We start from the raw sequence: 20850 nt of genomic DNA on the forward strand, positions 1-20850 counted from the left end.
CCCTGGGGGTCTTTAAGAGGAGGCTAGATGAATACCTCGCTGTGGTCATTTGACCCCAGTGCTCTTTCCTGCCACGGCAGGGGGTAGGACTTGATGATCTGTCAAGGTCCCTTCTGACCCTACAAACTATGAAACACTCCAATAATTCTTTCAAAATTCAATCTTTCTTTCTCCTCCCATTGTTTCAACATTTTAAGCAGCATTAGTTAGCTTCTCTAGTCCTATCTATACATTTCAGTCCCTCATCAAAAGATAAATTTAATTTTAATGATTAATTGTTTTAATATATCACAATAAAGCAATAGTTTTACATATGGCATGCCTAGTGAACATTTCCTTATCTTATAAGATATGTTAGTGAGTGAAGGCCATTTAAAACTATACACAGACCTTATTAGGCTCTTATACCTCCGTTCAAATGTTAAAACAGTATCCAGTGTTATAGAGTGGTGATATAGATGTCAGTGATGATATAACCCATGGTAACTAGTGGGATCTTCATAATACTTGACCAAAGATTTCTTTTATAAGATTTTTTTCATTTCATTTTGTAGTACATGGGACTACAGATGTTTTTTGTAACAGTGTAACTTCACTTGTGAAAAGAGACTAAGTTTAAGAAGGTGTTAAAGACTTCTCTGTTGGCATGATGGAAGCAGCTTCATAGGAGCTACTTATTTGTAACATAAATAGCAGAAATTTAGCTTCCAGGAAGGTAAACACAGATGTGTAAGGAAGAGGTTTGTAAGTTGGCTAGGAAATGAGAAGAAAGTGGTGTAGCAATCAAAGACCTGGTTTTTGCAAAAATAGAAAAAGTTCTTCAGGAGGTTAGGTACCTGCTTGTGGACACATGGACTTGTCTTTATGCTAAAGCAACAACTGCATTCATGTTGGGACATATTTGGGAGAGGGATCAATGGGCTAGAAAATGTAGGTTTTCTCCCAAAAAAAAGCGTAACCCTGGGCGCGACACTACCCGCACCCTCACCTGAATAGTGGGATCCTGGGATACCCGGTAGGTAGTGACCCCACCCAGCTCCCTGGGTAGCTGCTGCAGGGTCCCTGAGTGGAGAGCCTCCCCTTACAATCAAACAACCCTGCAGACTGTTATAAAACTATTTACAGGATTTAATTATTTACTAGGTAACGTATAACCAATGCAATAGAACAAATATTACACCGCATGACCTGGTGATGGTGGCTTAAGGGTTAATGCTTCTTGGCTACACTGTACACTAGGGGAAGGTATGAAAATTACCTATGATAAATAAGGAACCAATACATAAATACTTTGATACTCCAACTAATAAAACATCAAGAACTTATTTACACAGTCTATAACTTGTTCAGTGTGTACTTAGGACCCTGTGTGCGCTGCCCGTGGCGGGGTGTCTCATGGAGTAGGACTGTGTGCCCCTGCACAGGATCTGTGGGCGGTCCCTGGTGCTGGCATCCCTCACATGAGCTCCAGGGGTCTCTGTGCAGCAGGCAGTGACTGCCCCCCTGCAGTCCCTGTAAGAAAGCTTATTCCTGCCCAGACCCCTTCCTTGGCTCAGCAGGGAGCAGTGTCTGGCCTGCAGGTTGTAATGGTTTCCCCTGCCCAGCACAGCTACACAACACCCAGGAAATGCAGCCCCTCCCCAGTGCCATCTCACTTACAGGGAAAAAACCAGGGCAGTCTCCAGCCTCTTCCCCTGGCCCTCTGTCCCCCTCCCCTGCTGTGCTCACCCAGCCACACAGGGGCTTGCAGAAGGGTCTTCCCAGGCTTGGAGTCTCCTCCAGAGGAGAGCCTCTCCCTGCTACTTCTGCAGGGCTCTGCCAGGTGCTTTCAGAGGGACGGGCATGGGGAGATCCTTTCCCTGGTCTCCAGCCTCTCTCTCTCCCACCCTCGCTCTCCTTTGTTCTCCTCTTGGGAGAACTGCTCCCCTCTTTTAACCAAGCCTCTCAGCCAGTCCCAGGCCAAGACTCTTCCTTAGCTTTTGCTAACGTCTCTCATGTAAACCCTGCTGGGGTTACATCACCCTTCCCACTTCCAAGAGGGCTACCTCCAAAGCACCCTCCAGGCAAACAATGTCCCTATTGGCACAAACTCTGTGTCTTCACACTCTATCCCTCTGCAGGGCAGCCCTTTCTATTCCTTCGGGGGATCCATTTTTAATGCTGCTACATAAGCCATACAACATTGGGGTGAGGGTCTTAAGTAAGGGAACTAATTTCTGTGCCAGAATGGCGGGGGGGGGAGGGTAGAAAGTGAAGCTCCACACCAGTTCACACATGTCTGAATGCTCTGTCTCATGGAGCAGGGGTGTAGGTTGTAGCCGTGTTGGTCTAAGGACATAGGCAGACAAGGTTCCTTGGGTGAATCTGATATCTTTTATTAGACCAACCCATATGGTTGGAAAATAATTATTAAGCAAGCTTTCGGGTTCAAAAACCCTTCGTCAGGCTAAGGAAGTTTCAGCAGTAAAAAGATCTTCCCAGAGCCACCCATCTTAGCCTTCAAACAAGCACCGAACCTCGCTAACCTCATCACCAGAAGCAAACTTCCTCAAGCCCAGAACACACCAAAAGGATCCAGACCGTGCCATGACAAGAAATGCAAAACCTGCCAACACATCTCCACCACCCCCACTATTACTACACCCCACAACAGAGCCATCCGCATCCCTGGATCTTACAGCTGCACCTCCAGGAATGTAAGATACCTCAGCCAATGCACCAAATGCCCTGATGGAAAATACGTAGGAGAGACCAAACAACAACTGAGCACCAGAATGAATGCACACCCGAAATCTATCTGTCCGGAAAGACAGAAATACCCAATTACCGGTGGGGGCACATTTCTCACAAGAAAACCACTCTCTCTCCAGTCTCTCAGTCCTGATCCTCAAAGGAAACCTACAAAACACTTCCCAGAGATGAGCCTATGAACTCCACTGAACCTCCTGGATACTAAAAATCATGGACTAAATATAGACATTGGATTTATGACACATTATAACCTGCCTGACATCTGACTCCCCAGGTCTCTCTCCACTTTCATCCCCCTTCTCTCTCTCTCCCCTCCCCCCACTTGTCTCTCACCCATTGACTCCTCAGTCTACATTTTCACTGACTACCTGTCTTGTATGCATACCAGCCCAGCCACTGGCTTCTTTACTTTTCATTCCATCCAGGAAGAGCACACACCAACTGCTGAAACTTCCTCAGCCTGACAAAGGGTTTTTGAACCCAAAAGCTTGCTTAATAATTATTTTCCAACTATTTGGGTTGGTCTAATAAAAGATTTCAGATTCACCCAAGGAACCTTGTCTGCCTCATGGAGTTATTCTTTCACCTGCCCTATGACCAACAACTACAGATTTAAGCCTCTCACAGCCAGTGCTGAATTGGCAGTAACTGTTGGCTGAGCAGCAAAAAGGGAGAGGAAGTAATGCTACTGAAAGGACCCTAGCTGCATCCATGCCATGGCATATTCAGCCCTGAGTGAGTCTGTGCTGAAGTAGGTAAAGCTCTGGAAAAAAATCTTTTTTTCTCTTTATCTCCTAAATTTTGCCTTCTCAAACCAAGGTTTGTGCCTTATTCGGGGACAGGTTTTATGAGAATAAATGCTGTACTCATGGAATGCAGCTGGAAGTTGTGCAGTGAACATCTATTAAAACAACCCTTCAGCTAAGAAGGAAGACCTAAAATACCAAGAATTCCTTAAAATAAAACCCTACAAGATTCTTCATCTCTTCAAATATTTCTTAATTTCCCTTCAGTTTATATTTACAATGACAACAGTAGTTTAGGAATGCCTGGGAAATATACTTTTTCTCCCCAATAAAACCTTTTTTTTAGTAAACACATTTTTTTCTCAATCAGCAGTGAATCTTTCCTTCTCCAGGAACCATCTTCTAATAATTCTTTGCAAATTTCAAGAGGAAAAAAAGGTTGTGTTACAGGAAGCTATTGCATAATTTTTATTTTATTTTATTTGTATTTTATTTTAGAAGCTCTAGATCTTAGAACAATACACATATCTCCTTTCTTTGCTTACACAAATACAGTTTAAAGTATCAGAGTGAGGCGCATACTTTTTATGATTTTGATCAATTAGAATAATTTATCAAAAGTAAAGCAAATCAAATGTAATTGGAGATATCATCTGTTCTCATTACAGAGGAACAAAATCAATCAACTGAGAACTCTTGTGATCAACTGGATAATTAGTGTTGTTACAGGTGCAACTTTAAGCGTTTCAAGTTTTGTGGCTATCTTGATAAGATAATTATACTTCAGTAATTCTTAAGTGTTAACAAGAGGAATGTAATTCTTTTTGGCCTGCTTTTCCTGGCTAAGTCTGCATTATCATCAATGTTACTTTTGTTAATTTATTAAGTTTTCTTTTATTTCTTCTTTCTCTTCAGAGAGTTGGCACCAGGAACTTTATTATGTGTATGAATAGAAGTAAAATGGGGGATATCCTTTTCATTTTTTGGGACTCATATTCTTATAATATTCCTTTGAACAAATATTTCAAAATTATAATTTTGTAGTTCAGTATAAAAAGCCATCTGGGTAACTGCTAACATTTTTGTCTGAAGAAATCACTCTACACCATTTTCAGATTAGTTAATATTCAAGCCTAGATCCTTTGATGTGACTCTGCCAATGGCCTTATACATCTGATTTCAGGATTAGGGTATGTAGGAACTCCCTGGCTGAGCTGCTTGAAAACTGAATGAATGCTTTGAATACATTTTTTGGAAACCTTACCTGTTTTTATCATTTAAAAATTCCTGTCCTTTTAGGATCTTGACCCATTACCCACCACCTCTCAAATAATGGTAAGGTAGGGGCCACTCATTATAGGTCCAAAGTAAATCTAGTCTCCATACAGGCCAGCATGTGTAATGATGGCTCAGGATGGGTTGTTTGTAAAGACTGAATATAGTACTTCTGGATTTAAAATCCTGAGACACTACAGCTCAACAAGAACAGTAGTATATTCACACATTTCTTAATCAGTCACTAGAAAAAGACAAACTCACTCAAAGCTAATGTGTGAGATACCCCTATTCTGTGATCATTTCCCAGAAACAGTTGAGTACAATGGAATTAGAAACAGTGTAAATGTAGCCCACATTCTGTATGGGGACACACCTGGAAAGAACTGATTCTGTTATGTAATTTTAAAAACATTCATCCGTTTTAGGTGAAGAAACCAAATACAGTTGTCCCATATGATGTAAGGTCTACTGTATTTTTTAATAATATCATAGGCTTAGAGAATTTATTTTTAGTAAAGAATAGCTAGCTAGGGCTGCTTCACCTCACTGTCACAATGGTGAAGTGGAAAATTGTGTAAAGGTAAATATCCAACACTTCTGATTATCTGACATTTATAAAAAAAATATCAGTGTAAGATCAATCACTTCCTGTCTTCTTCCATTTCATACAGCCCGTCAGCAAACCTTATCTCCTTTAATAGTACTTACACCCTTTGAGAGAAGCCCCACTTCATAGAATTAATGTTCATTTTTTTTATCCATTGGTAGCTGGATGATTTGGATGTTTTCCAATTCATCTCAATAAAGAGGGACATCCTTCTGGAGTGAGGCAAGAGTGAGGCAAGGATTTCATTCTTGCTCTAAAGTAGCCCTGATATTAGGGATAAATTAAATCATGAAGGAGGCATGGGGTTGGTAAATGTGAAAACAGAAAGAATTGCCATGTTGAACTAACTTAAAGTATTTTTTGTTTTGGCCAAATGCATCATCCTTAATTTTTATCAAATAAAACAGCTGAGCTTTGTATAATAAAAAAGAGCTTAAGCACTTTATTGGATTCTAAAAAGAAAATTCTTGTGCACAAAACCTTCCTTGGTTGTAGTACAAGTTATAGCAGAGTAGTTTATGTGATAGAAGAATTTCAAAAGATCATAAATCTGTTCATATCAGGTAATTTTGGTTAATTGAAATGGATCTCCCTCTTCTTTGTTCAGAACAAGACCAGAAATCTTGAAACCCTTATGCTATTTCTGGAAGTGTTATCTTCCTTTCTAGTGAGCTTTGGCTACAAATGAAAATACAGCAGTTTGCTCTTGTTATTTCTGCACTTCTGCTTCTAGTCTTAAGCAATGCCATGAAGTAAAAAGGTTTGTTGTAAAAATAAGTTTCACAAACCCTGATTTCTATTTTAGTTTCAATTACATTATTGAATAAGAACTGATTGGTTCATTCTTAATGACATTTCAATTATAATGTAGATCAATATTACAGCAAAAATTGAACCCCAAATTATTCCCTTAGTTCTTTAGGTTTAACTTCCACTGGCTTCAAAAAACAGTTTATTGTACTGTAGTTTTATACCAGAAAGAAAAATTAGCCATAGCAGTCCAATGTTTCAATAGAGTTGTAAATGGATAATATGAATGCTAAAAAACCCTGGAAAATGACAGAATGACTTGACCTTTGCCTTAGCCACAGTAAAATAAAGAATAGGCGGAAAGTGCAGCTTCAGGGTTTTTTCTTGAATTCTGTTATTAACACATTGTTGTGTAATGACCTTCCAGTCCAAAGACATTTTACCTAGCTATAGCACTTTTTTGACATTTAAAGCATAGGAAGCACATTTACTTCCACAAAGGTTTGCTGAAGCATAACTGTTTCAGAGCTACATGAACTCCCTTACTTTTGGTCATATTGATAATCGCAGGGCCCTTTTCTATTTGGAGTTACTATGGTTACAGCTGCACAGAAGATGTGAGTTGCAATGCTATTTGTATTGATAAAAATAGATATTAACTAGAGCAGCAGGAGCAATTCCTGTTCCTAATAAAAGTATAACATTGTGTATTTTAAGAGACTAATTCATAAAAAACAATAGGTAATATATTTTATAAACCTTAGGTGAAAAAAAACATGAAAAGTTTTTAATTAAAATATTTTATTGACACTTTCTCCTGTTTCATCACTGAGCCATGAGTAGGCTGACTTATTAGCTGGGCCAGGAATCTATAATTAAAACTGGAACTGATTTTAGAGAGAGCTTTTTGGCATGGATGACTTGACTCGGATGTCTCTCATCTTATTTTTTTCCAATGTGAACCTCCTATTAGAAGGCAGGCCTATTGGATAGGACAGATGATGAACATTGCTATAATCAGAAGATTAATAAGAGACAATGGGCAGTCCCTTTTATCATAATTTCCTATATGATTATATAATTTTTAGCAATAGTTTATTTTGATCATATAGTCATGTGATAAATTACTTATACTGATCTCATTTATTTTCTGGCTCTCCTGATGCCATTCAGCAACAGCAACAATGGAAATGATTAGATACAGTTGGTATAAATGTTATTGAATTTTCTTGGTATTTTGGTAATACATATTTTACACAATGTAATAGCAAGCCAAGCCCCTACCACACATTAGAAGATAACATTTCCAAACCTACTTCATAGATGCCTGTGCTGACTTGGGTAGGATGAAGATCACGCTAAATTCAGCATCTGCTAACAGATATCACCTCAGGCCATAAAATCCAGGAAGAAAAGAATAGATATTTTCTTGGCTCAGATACTGAGAAATTCTGAGATACTTTATCTGCTTAGGTTTCTTATCACTGCATTTTTTTTCATGAAAATGATCAACTTGTTTCTGAGTCAAGACCATTGATTGATATGTGGACTGCACTTACAGCAAAGTTTTCTACTTCATCAGAAATGGATGTGTTTGCTGTTCTCTAATTCTTTCTCAGCTATACCTCCTTGCATACCTACATTAAAATCTGAGAGCAAGATTTCAGCCCTGAGAGAGTGTGAGTCCTTGGATGCAAGTTTATTTTTGTTTAGTATATTAAGCATTGTACTAGTGGTACCTAACTCACTACATCTCACTTTGGGACACCTTAATTATCTACAATATCATACATACTAGGGCCGTGCAAAACAGCATCATTCTGTTTTGACTTGCATTTTGATGGAACAGCGTTTTGTTTTGAATTTCATTTTAATTTGAAACTGCTGTTCCATTTCATTTCGTCAAAACAGCATCACTGTTTTGACGCTGTTTTGACATTTCACCCATAGGCTATAATGGGGAAGCTCGAAACAGCCTATAACTTTGTCGTTTCTGGCCTGATTTGGATGAAACTTGCAGGACTGGTAGCCCCTCCTGAGGGCATGAAGCTTGCCACGTTTCAAGGAGATAGGTGCAGGGGTTTGGGGGAAAATGCACCTCAAGCTGTGGACAAGCAAAACTCATGACATGGGTGGCTGTGTGTGTGTGTGTGTGTGTGTGTGTGTGTGTGTGTGTTAAGGTGTGCCCTCACTCAACTGACACCAAGGCAGAAAGCAGGGCAGTTCAAACAATGCTGCCTTTTATGCAGTTTTTCCATCCCTCCCCGAGAGCACTGGGATTGGAAGAGACCCCAAGAAACGATGACAGTCACTAGCCAGCTACACAGTCAATAAAGAGAGCACTTCTTCTGCCCCTTCCCCACTCTTCCCCCTCCCTATCCTTACTTTAGTTTCTGTTTCCCTGCAGGCAAGCCCAGCTTGAGCTTTGAAACTCAAAACGTTTAAAAATTTCGAAACGTTTCAACTTGCCTCATTTAATTTTGAAGCTATTTCGAAGCTCTCTGTTTTATTTCAATTTTGCTGTTTTGAGCTCGAAATGAGTCGAAACAGCATTGAAACAAAACTGCCAGCAAAATTTCGCACAGCCCTAATACATAACACAGATCTAGCTGATGATAGTCAGCAATGCTTTCAGAAAGCCTTCCTTTCAGAAAGCAATACAGTGGTTACCTGTACTCCAGTATGGTATCTAATACCACATTTTTTACCAAGGTATGAAGTAAACTGGTGAAAATTTCAGATATAATTCTGATAACCAAGGTAAATATTGATTTTTTTTTTAAAGGTGGTCATTGCACTCTGGATGACTGAACAAAGCTGGCTGATCAGGGGGTATAAATTACTCCCCAAACAAGTCTAATTTTAAGGTAGTATCCCCTAAGCACCTAAGTACCATTGTCCCATTTCTAGTAGGTCCATGTACAGTATTATATGATATATAAGATTTCTGTGGATTTCTGTAGGCAGCTCAAAATAATCTTATGATCTACCATTCAGCAGAAAGGCTTTGCAGAATGAAACAGAGAGACATGCATTCCATAAAAATGGATGTGTGCATTTCTGATTAACCCTGCCCCAAATTGTTTAAGATATGTGTAGGGATATTTGTCTCTTTGGGTCTTGTTTCTTTGTTTGAATACGTTGCCAGGGTATAGTGGTCCTTTTACACTGGTGGAGGCTCTCTCAGGTCCATTATCAGTTTTTTCCTGAAATCATTCCTATGGGACAAAGGACATCGTGGCTGAGGGAGAGACAACTGGAGTCAATGCAGGAGTTTGATTGGTGATTTAAGAAACAGCCAGATGCAAATGTAGGTAATAAAGTAAAAGACAAATGTTGATAAAGCTATAGCACTAAATAAGTTGCAATTAGCAAGTGAAAAATGAAGAAAAGTGTAAACCTATGACCAACCGTTAAGGTGAGGAAATAGGGGATGATACAGAGAGGGTCAAAATGCACAATGCCTCTTTCTTCCATTTTCAAAAAATGTTAATTGTGTTCATATGCTTCAGCCAAGTTACAAGGGTCAAGAACACAGGCCAGAATGGGGAAAGAACAGGTTAAAGAATATTTAGATAAGTTAGAAATATTCAAGTTCGCAGTAGCTGATGAATTTTGCCCTAGAGTACTTAAAGAACTACCTGAAGTAATCTCTGAACAATTAGCAATTATCCTCAAGAACTTGTGGAGAACAAGGGAGGTCCCAAAGGACTAGAGAAGGGCAAATAGTGACGATCTTTAAAAAGGGGACCTAGTGAATTACAGACCAGTCAGCCTAACTTTGATACCCAGAAAGATACTAGAACAAATTATTAAATAATCAATTTGTGAGCGTCTAGAAGATAATAGGGTGATAAGAAACATCAAACAAGTTTTTTGTCAAGAATGAATGATCCCAAACAAATATAATTTCCTCCTTTACAGAGTAACTGACCTAATGCATAGGAGTGATGAGGTAAATGTGATGTATATTAACTCTAAGATATTTGAAAATTGCACAAGTAAAATGGGTATGTATATGGTATAGATCAGGGCTGTTTAACTTCTGGTTCACTGGGGGACACATGCCTTACAGGCTACAGACCTGAGGTTCATATGCTGTGCAGGCTTCTTGCTATACAGGTGCTCCCTCCTCAGTGCCATGCAAACCACGCGCCGCCTCCACCCACCCACGCTCAGCCAAGCACACCACATTGGCAGCCTGGCTCCTTCCGTATAATACTACCAATAGAGCTATGACAGCAAACCCTTTGAAGTTCAGACAAGCCCTAAATTATCCTGTATGGAATATAGTTTCATGAAGAGTGCCTTGAGCATGTATTAATCTCACTCATGGTATGAGCAACACCTCTGCAGAGACGAACATCAGAATTACATCTCCAAACTAATTTTAGATTCCAAATGCTTCTGCTTTTGCTTTGGAAAATTCTTTCAGCAACAGCTTCAGTTCTACCAGTATAATGAACGTTAGTTGTAAGGACCTTGAATGAGAGAAAAAAATCATCCAGACATGCTGGTGTCTGAATCCTCAATAGTAGCTTCAGTGTAAAAGGAGTAAGTTCCCATTTCTGAAATGTCAGATGTTAACCTGACATGCTGGAGGCATTTCTAAACTTCAGGATTCCTCTGCTACTAAGATTTAGGCAATTGCACAATTACATACCAGAATGAGCACCAGTGAAGCAAATTCTATGAGATACTGTGTAATTTTCAGATGCAAATCACTGAGAACTTTTTTTTTTTAATCTGTTTGCATTTACAAATGTAAATAGTAATACAAACAATACTCTAGAGTAAAGCATCCACACCTGAAGACAGGAGGGTGATCCAGGCTGACCTTGACAGGCTCAGGAAATGGGTGGACAAGAACCTGATGGTGTTTAACACTGAAAAATGCAAGGTTGTCCCCCTTGGGAAGAAAAACCTGCAGCATTCTTATAGGCTCGGCAGCACTACTCTGGCTAGCACTATGGATGAAACGGACTTGGGGATCATGATTGACCACAAAATGAACATGACCCTGCAATGTGATACTGCTGCTAGTAAAGCAAGCAAAATGCTTGCTTGCATCCACAGATGCTTTTTCAAGTAAATCCCAGGACGTCATCCTCCCACTGTACTCAGCCTTGGTGAGGCCGGAGCTGGAGTATTGCGTCCAGTTTTGGGCTCCACAATTCAAAAAGGATGCAGAGAAGCTTAAGAGGGTGCAGAGGAGAACTGCGCACATGATCAGAGGTCAGGAAAACAGACCTTATGACGAGAGGCTGAGAGCCATGGGACTCCAGCCGGGAAAAGCGCAGGCTCAGGGGTGATCTGGTGGCCGCATATACGTTCATCAGGGTTGCTCACCAGGATCTGGGGGAACGTCTGTTCACCAGAGCACCCCAAGGGATGACAAGGTCAAACGGTCACAAACTCCTCCATGACCATTTCAGGCTGGACATAAGGAAGAACTTCTTTACTGTCCGAGCCCCCAAGGTTTGGAATAGACTACTGTCAGAGGTGGGTAAAGCACCTACTCTGAGCGCCTTCAAAAGACATCTGGATGTCTATCTTGCTGGGATCCTATGAGCCCTGCTGACTGACTGCCCCTGGGCCAGGGGGCTGGACTTAATGATATTCTGAGGTCCCTTCCAGCCCTAATGTCTATGAAATCTACAAAGCTTATACACAATGTTCTTCATGTTTATAAAAGAGAAAGCAGTTTACAAAGATGAGTCAGCATTACTAGTCCCACTTTACAGATAAGTAAACTAAGGCACAAAATTAATAGGAGTTATACTTTGAGGTTGTTACCAAGCCTTAATTTTGAACCAACTTGAATCCTGTTTTTCACCAAAAATCTCAAAATATAAATGCAATATACAACCTTGTAGAAAAAAATATATAAATTAGTGATGCATTCAAAGCATCTTAAAGTGCCTCATAAATATCACTGAATTAAGCTCCACAACCCAATTAGAACATGTTTTATGATCTTATTCATAGAAAAGTAAATTTATGGTCCAATCATCGTAAGTCTGTAGCAGAACCTAGATCTCCTTACTTAAGTCACAAAATTATTGTTTCTGTAGTAGATTTAAATAAAAATATGGTAACTATGTAATACATGTACAGTTGAAAGTGGGAGGGGATGGATATTGTGAGTCTTGTCATTTTATATGAACTAGAAAGTTACTGCTGAATTTAAGGATTTGGTATATTTGCAGTATCCGTTTTCTTTTATATTTTGTTAACATGAAGATTGTTATATAATTCAGATTTTAAAACTTGCTAATCAAAACTCCTTTTCTTTTTTCCTGCTCTTTTGTTCACAAAGTGTTACAGAAACATGAAAATAACAAGTTTGCTTTGCTCTGCCTGTTTCCTTCACAGTGACAGTCCTGGCTATTTTCCATGAGCTGCATGTGGATACTGATCTATATACACTCCTTTTTGGAGAAAGCGTCCTCAATGATGCTGTGGCTATAGTTCTCACATAGTAAGTACAAAATTCTACACCCTTTACCCTGTGAAGTAACTCTTAGTTGTCCTAGTAAAGTGCCTTCTCAATACAGATATAAACTCAAGAGTTTAATAACTGCTTTAAAGGGATGTATTTCTAGAGGTGTGCTTAGTGCATTAAACAACCAATTTCCAATATAGTTAATAAGTAGTGTGTGTCTAAATAGCAACTAGCAACTTTTTGTCTTGGGTACTCAGTCCAGAAAACAATATATTTTTTAAAATAAATACTGATTTATTTTATGTTCTAAACAATGTGTCTGGATGGTTCTATGCTAATGGGGCATGTAAAATCAGAATCAGAATATCAGGATTGGAATCTATCTCAAATTCCTTTTATTTTCAGCAGTCTATTATTTTCAACGGCAAACCCACAAAGTGGTGCTTATGTCACTCTACCTATTAAGGCTGACAGAACTTCAGCTGGTGATGTTATGTGTATATATCTCCTTGTCATCTTAAGAATCCTAAAGAATTTCACAAATGAGGGACCAGTTATTCTCCCAGGATTGTGCTGCCCCATTAAATGCTAACTAGGTAGCTCTACTTCCACATGTGTCACAGCCTTAACACTCTTTGGACTATTGCTAAAAATACAAACAACTCCACAAGGCTGAAATGGGGCATTTAAGTACTTCCTTGAGTCAGGGATGGGGCCATAATGCAGTCTCCCTCAGGATGGGACACAGCAACTATTTGATAGTACACAGTCAGACAAACTCAGAAGGGCCATAGGGAGATGACAGGTAGAATACTGTATCCCACTGAAACTGCAAAGTGACTTTTGGCCACCATGTAATAAACCAAATAGGAAATTTTTTCCCTAAGAATTTTTCTCATTTTTGGCCTATTTTTTTCACAGAGAGTATAAAATTCTTGCAAGATAAGCAAAATTAGAATTAATGTGTCTACTTAATTAATGATTCTCTCAACGCAAGGCCTCTTACATTCACCTACAGTAATCCTCTGCTATTGTTTTAGGGCAGGAGCTACATATCCATCTGCTGCCATGTGTCTGTGCATAGAATGTGATGATTAGACATAGCACATATGTCATATTCGGTGACTGCAGGTAGAATGTGTCACTTAGAGTATGTACATCAGAAAATAAAATGTACAAAAGGAAACATGTAGAGATTAAAAATAATTTAAAAAAACATACAGTTAAAATAGAAATACACTGCATTAAATAAATAGTGAAATAAATGCATAGATGGTAGTCTTTTTTCCTCACTTTTATTTAGTTGTATGTATTAAAGAGAGAATAGACTTTAGGTCATTTAATCTGTTCTTCTACTGATTCAGTATTTCATAGAGAATAGCCGGGTAACACTTAAACCTAGACTAACTCAAGGAGATCTATAATCTGTTAAGTATCTATGGTTTTCAGCAATTGTGCTGCCAAATTACAGAGAGCTCTTGAAAAAGTCAAACCATGATGAAGTATTCAACTGCAATGTAAATCTGGAAAGCACAGCAATGTGGTATAGGATGTAAGTCATGAGTTTCTAATCTCCTCCTCTTTTCCCTGCAAGCAAGTCTATCATCTTGCAGATGGAGACTGAAAATAAAAAGATGCTTGTTTCAAATACAGGCTGCTGCTTTCTCATCTGTTGTTCTATCTCTAGCAGGTCACAGCTCTACTCTTTACAATAGGACCTGTTTACCCTGGCAAGCTGATATTTTTCTATATACTTAGTGGGAGTAATACCAAGACTTTACATGATAGAAGAGATTGCTGAGACTGAAAAGAAAGCAGAGTGTCAATAATCTAAGTGTTATTTAATTTCTAACCTAAATAATGAGTTATTGTACAAATTCAGTGTTCTTTAACCCTGCTGTGACCCTCCTTCATACAGCCCTTTAAGTAAAGATGTACTACAGATAGTGTCAGCTTTTGTGCCTTAGCACCCTGATAAATCCAACAGCTTCCTTTTTTTTGAATACAGAAATGCTAAGTTCTAGTGCTTGGAAAGTACAGCTACTCTCATCTCATGATGCATGCACCTTTAAGTTTTACTTTAAGTGTTATACAAAGCTCTTTTCAAAGCGCAGCAGCGAGTTGAATAGCAGGGTAATGTTTAAAAATATGTAAATGGCCACTAATACAATGCTATACTTTCTCATACACAATGGATGGAGTAAATCAAGAAGGGGTGTGTACAGATGTTCAAAAAGGTTAGGGGAAGGTTAGATCAGATTGAAAACGGCCACCCAATCTAATTTAGTTCACCCACATGCAGACCTTTTGCCTAGAGGTCTAGTTAGGTCAAACAAAGTGTGAATTGTACACAAGTTTCAGGAAGGTTAGATTGGTCTAAAAATGGCTGACATTATCTAAGTTAAACCTACCCCTGAAGTAATCTAACTTAGATCAGGTTGGCCATTTTTAGACTGATCTAACTGTCCTGAATTTCTGTACAGTTCCCAATTTGGGTACATACAGACATTCAGGGAGGTTATGAGGAGGTTAGATTGATATAAGGCCACCCAATTTAGGGTAAGTCAGGATGTGGAGAGCTTACAGGGGATCAGGATGGCAAGCAGGCTCGGGCAAGATCAGGGGGGTAGGCAGAAACCACAGGGGGGATCACGGGGCAGGTGGGGTCCATGAGGAGGAACCAAGGCAAGCAGGGCCCCCAAGGAGTGACTGGGGGGACAGGCATGGTCTATGGAGGTGATCAGGGAGTCGATCAGGGTCCCTGAGAGGTGATCCGGGGAGCAGGGGTGCAGGCAGGGTCTGCAAGTGGGATTGGGGGGTGGGAGGGCCCTCTCCGCCACTCCCCAGGACCAGGGGCTGTTTTTAGTCCCATGGGTCCTCACCCCCAGACAAGCTATCCCCCACAGTGAACCTAATCCCCCATCTCATCCACACCTCGCTTTACCCCAATTTACTTTCTCAGCTCCTGGCACTGGAAATGCCAGTAAAACCAGCACCGGGAGTGGCTTGTGGGATGGGGGTCTGGCAGGCTTGGGTGGGGGGCTGGCTGGTCCACCAGAGGGGTCCACCTGGGAGTCGGGGTTGTGGGGGCTAAAAATAGCTTAGTGCCAAGGAAAGGGTACGAGAAGCGCAGTCCCAGGGCTGGGGCCAGTGGCTGGGCTTTCCCAGCCCTGGGGTGGAAGGAAAGGATGAAAGAAAGACAAATGTGTCTTATCAGCCAGTTGAAGAAATGTATGGCAAACATCTGCAATAATTAAAAATTTATCTTTTAATTTCTAATGTAAATCTTACATTTCTATAAATGACCTTTTGTGCCATATTCTGACTGACTTTTGGTAGAATTTGGGATTGTAGTTGGTGGGAGGGGACAAGAACTATTCAGCAATCCTTTCTGCTCCCTTTTGCTGCATTCATGGACATGATATGGTGGCTTTGCCCCCTGAATGGCAAGTAGGGCTTGCTATATAGGTTTTCCTCCCCCCATTTTATCCATCAGTTAGTGCCAGCTTGCATAATACCTTTTGAATAGGCTTAGGAAGTGATGCTGATATGTGCTCTACCTCAAATAAATTTAGAAGTATAGTAGCCAAATACTTTTGAAGCCTGTACTTCAAGTACTTCAACTGCCCAGTCCCTACTAGTGTCCACAGACCCATATTTTAAACCATATTTTAAACTTTTACAGACTCATGAATACTATAGTTAGATTATCTTGTGTTTCCATTATGTTCCTCTGTTCTAACTTGATCAGCACAAGTCTTCTGGTACTTGTCCCTAATGGCTTTTGTGCACCCTGCACATAAACAGCAATTAGATTGCTTCTGCTACACTGAGACAGCAGCTGGGACCAGAACCAAGAGCTTCCTTGTTTCCACAAAGGCATCTCTTCACATAGCCACCCTCTTCCTGACCCCATGCATCTTCTTCATTTGGGCAGCTCTCCATTGGGTAGCCTTCAAAAGAAGAAATAAAAAGAGCTGTGGGCAGTATGTAGCTTGCAGGCTTGGGATTAGAGCACTTTGTTGGAAAGTGGGAGACATAGGTTCAAACCCCCTCTAGATGGAAAGCCCTATAATGTGGGTCTTCTGTTCCCTAGGCAAGTGCCCTAGCTACTAGAGCCCTGCTCTTCCTCCTTTGTCCTACTTTCAATAGGTATGTACCTGGGGCACAATCCCTTCTGCCACAGGTGGAAATAAAATCTAACTTGTGCATAAGTGCCAAAAATTATTACACAGCAACCTGAGTGCTACTTAGGTACTTGAAGGTGAAATAGGGTTTCATCTGTTATGAAAAGTAAAGGAAATCACCTGCCCAAGGCCTGAGTACTCAGGGTACTGAGATGAGGATTTCACCCTAAGTAATTACCTTGCACAAATGCCCAGCTACTTGCATTATTAAGACAAACTGTTTCTTTGAACAAAGTAATCTCTGTCACAGTTCTCATGGAAAATAACTGCTTAAGAAAAAGATGTAATAGTTCAAAATTAGTATTTTTTGAAACCCATTTTACACTCAGGCCTCTAGCTGTTGAAGAAGAATCTGCACTGCTAAAAGAAGCCCTTTGATATCTAAATCTTTCAACATTAATTACTATAAATTATTCTTCAAAAATACTCATGTGATAACTGAAAATGTATTTGTTTCTCCAGCCAAGTCTGTGTTACTATTTACAGTAGCAGTCAGGTATTTCCTGTGTATCTTCCTTTCCAGGAAATTGTATATTCTTTGTAGTGGTCAGTATTGATTTTACCTCTTTACATGAAAGCCATTTAAAATATATTCAGCACCAAATATGTGATAGTTATTGGCTCTCTATATAGTCTCCTCTGTCTGTTTACAATATATGTGCTTAGTATATAGAGGTATTTTATATATGCTGACAAACCCCAATATTATAAAACCTCAATATGTCTCTGTGAAAAGCAAGGTATTTGAGATACTTTATTGGGTCAGGTTGAACATATGGCTTCAGTCTTCTTGACTAGTGATAACTCTTAAATAATAAACCATTTATTTTGGATGAAAGATTGTGAAAATCCTGTGCAGCAAGAGGAAGATATTTCTGATCACATTCTCCTGTCATTTTTAAGGAAAGAAATGCATTTCATATCTTCAAAAATATAATATTTCAAGGCTGAGACAATTATCTACAGTATTTGGATTCGTTCTGTTGCTCCTAGGAATGAACGTTTTTGGTTTTTTTCTAAATCCCATTTGGTTTCTTCTTGTATCTCGTAACAGGGAGCTACAGACTCCCATTACGGACAAGGGAAAAACACACTAGGACCTCTGCTGCCTGTGTAAACATACAGCCAAAATAAGGTCTGCAGACTATCAATATAGGCAATTGCAGGGAGGAAAAGATGCTCATTAGAATAAAGGACAAATGCATTAGAGCCAGTGATTCACCAGCACCAGGTTTGATGACTGAAGGGACTAGATAAGGGCACACCCCAAGGCAGACAGGGGATGTAGCTCTGTGTGAAGAGCAGCATACTGTGAGCCCTTCCCTTTCTCACGCTCCTTCCCCCTACAGAGACGGAAAGTAACTGCTGGGGAACTCAGGCTAGAGACAGAACCGTCAGGAGCAGGGTGAGACCCGGGTTAGACTCATTACTCCTAGCAGGGACAGGTTTGGTAGTGTTAAAGCAATGGTCTATTCTCTTTGTTTACATGACTGTCCAGGTGGGAATGCCTATGTTAAAATGATAGCATGACTTTTTCTTTACAACATTGGCTTTCCAGTGAGGAGAGGGTACAGTTAAGGCACAAGCCTGCCTTTATGTTGTGCTATAGCCAAAGGGCTCGTTTCTTTGTTATAGTTTAAGACCAGTGATTTGGGTTGGGATTATCAGGGGTGGAGGAGGTCCCAGTAGTGCCCAGAGCAGGGCAGAGTCAGGGCTAAAGAGCCTGATGCCCAGAGAAGAACGGAGACAGAGCCAAGGGGCTTGGTGCCCAAAGCAGGGAATAGAGCCGCAGCAGGTGAGAGTCCTGAGCAGGGCAGAGACAGGGCCAGAGAGTGCAGTGCCCAAAGCAGAAAACACAGCTATAATAGTCAAGACAAGGGTTGGAGTCCAGAAGCTGGGTCCAGTACAGTAGGCCTGGGCTAAGTAGCCCAGCAAGAGAAAGGGGGTGGAGGCCAAGAAGGCTGGGGCTCCAAGAAGAGGAAGTGCCTGAACAGTAACACCAGCAAAGCATAGATGCATCTGTAGGGGAAGTAAGAGGCCACAAATGCAGCACTTAAGACACCTGGTGTCAAGAGATACCCAGAGACAGTGAGAGAGAGGGATTAGACAAGTGGTTTCCCTGGGGGACTTCAGCTGCTTCACGATCCTTTACTTTTCAAATAACATCCAAGGCATGGCAGAAGAGTGAGAGAGGGAAGAGCTCCAGGAGGGCTTTACCAGGCCACACAACCCTGCCTTCCTACATAGCTTTGTATCAAAAAGGTAACACAAAACGTCTGACTTTTTTTCCTTTGTTTCTTATCTCAGAGTTGTTGAAGTATTCCAGGAGCTTTTTCCTTAAAAGGTTCTAATTGATGAGATTTTTACTACTCCATCTATGTTATGCCTCCTTTGTGTTTGCCTCTTCACACTGCCATAGAGATTTTTTTTTTAAATCCTCTGTAAGGTCAAACAAGCATAAAGGCCACTATTTTCTTGACTACGAACTTTTCCATTGTACAGTCTTATTTTTTTTAACCTTTGTCTTCTAGGAGCCACTTGATCAGCTAGACAGAAGGACTTAAAATGTAAAAACTAAGAACATTTTTTTCTTGTTAATAAATATTAGTCCTTTGAATTTTTAAATTTAAGTGGCAAGGGGTGTGTGTGTGTGTGTGTGTGTGAGAGAGAGAGAGAGAGAGAGAGAGAGAGAGAGAGATGCTGTATTGAACTATATGGAGTTTGAAGAGGTGTTGGGCAAGCTTTCAGGCACAAAGTACACTACCATAACAACTACAACACCCTCATTTAATTTGTTATTTTTCATTATAGCAGTAAAAATGTGGATAGAAGTTTACAGATGAAGCAAATGAGATGCTTCCCATCTTTGGACTAAATTCTGAGGACCTTTACTGACTTGAGTTGAAATTTCATGAGAGTGAGACTGCATAACTGTTTGAAACTTAATATTTTAAGGATACTGCATGTATCTTGAAAGTTAATCTCTTAATTTTAGTTTTCAACCTTGATCCACTATGCATTCTTTATCCATTCAAGTACACTTGTAAATATACTGAGGTGTGGAAGGAGGGTCTACGCCAGGGATGGGCAATTATTATGGGCAGAGGGCCACTTACTGAGTTTTGGCAAGCTGTCAAGGGCTGCTTTGGTTGCCTCACCCCTTGACAGATGCCCCGTCCCCTGGTTGCCATTTTGTGACCAGAAGTCCCATCCCTAACCCCTGACCTTTGCCACCAGAAGTACCTCCCCTTACCCCCAGAAATACTCCTTTCATCAAGGGGTTATGCCATCTCAGAACCAGAAAAATACCAAATTATATTCTAAAAATCTACAACATTCCTTAATTTGATTTAAAAAATATTCTTGCCCTGGCTTACATGTGTTTGTGTAGTGTACACAGAGGTGACTGCACAGTAGTTTGAAATGAAGTGTTACGCTTGTATATGGAGGGGGGGGGTGAGGGCATGGGGATAGGTTTGTAGGGTGCTGTTAGTTGGTGGGTGTGTGGGGGAGGGGGAGGGTGTGAGCGTGGGGTGAGAGAGCATGTGGGTGTATGTGTGGATATGTGGGGTATGGGGTTTGTGGGGGGATGTGGGGGTCTGTGTGTATGACAGTGCAAGAGGGGGTGTGGGTGCATAGGTATCGTGGGGTATGCATGTGGGACTCGTCCTATGAACACACACATACTCTCTCTCTCCCTCCCTCCCTGCACACACAGTCACACACACAGTCAGTCACACACGCACATACAGTCAGTCCCTCATTGCTCTCTGTCTCTCTCTCTCCCTCACTTCCTCCCTCCCTCCCTCATTGGATGGATGGACACACACACACATACACACACCCTCCCTCATGATCCTGGCTCTGGGGTACCAGTGCAGCCCCATGCTCCTGCAGTCCAGTAATGCAGCTATGTGGTACTGGAGCAGCCTGTAAGCTGTGGCAGGCAGAGACTGATGGGTGTGAGAGCAGGGGTGGGGTGGGTTTGTTGCCCCCTGGGTCCTACTGCCCCTAGCTCCTGTCATCTTTGACAGGCAGCCAGGAGCAAATAAATATACATTTTCTAAATTTTTAAGGGGTCCCGTG

The 20850-nt window shown here is 40.7% G+C and overlaps 1 protein-coding gene across 1 annotated transcript in view; it reads left to right on the forward strand.

Annotated features, from left to right (window-relative positions):
- SLC9A9 (solute carrier family 9 member A9) overlaps positions 1 to 20850 on the forward strand; it is a 413235-nt gene that overhangs the window by 93963 nt on the left and 298422 nt on the right. Inside the window, exon 6 of the mRNA XM_025208443.1 lies at positions 12508 to 12613. Coding sequence (XP_025064228.1) covers positions 12508 to 12613 — 106 coding nt within the window. The remainder of the gene's footprint in view (positions 1 to 12507; positions 12614 to 20850) is intronic.

Source organism: Alligator sinensis, unplaced genomic scaffold, assembly GCF_000455745.1.
Source record: "Alligator sinensis unplaced genomic scaffold, ASM45574v1 scaffold846_1, whole genome shotgun sequence".
In the NCBI taxonomy this organism is placed as follows: Eukaryota; Metazoa; Chordata; order Crocodylia; family Alligatoridae; genus Alligator; species Alligator sinensis.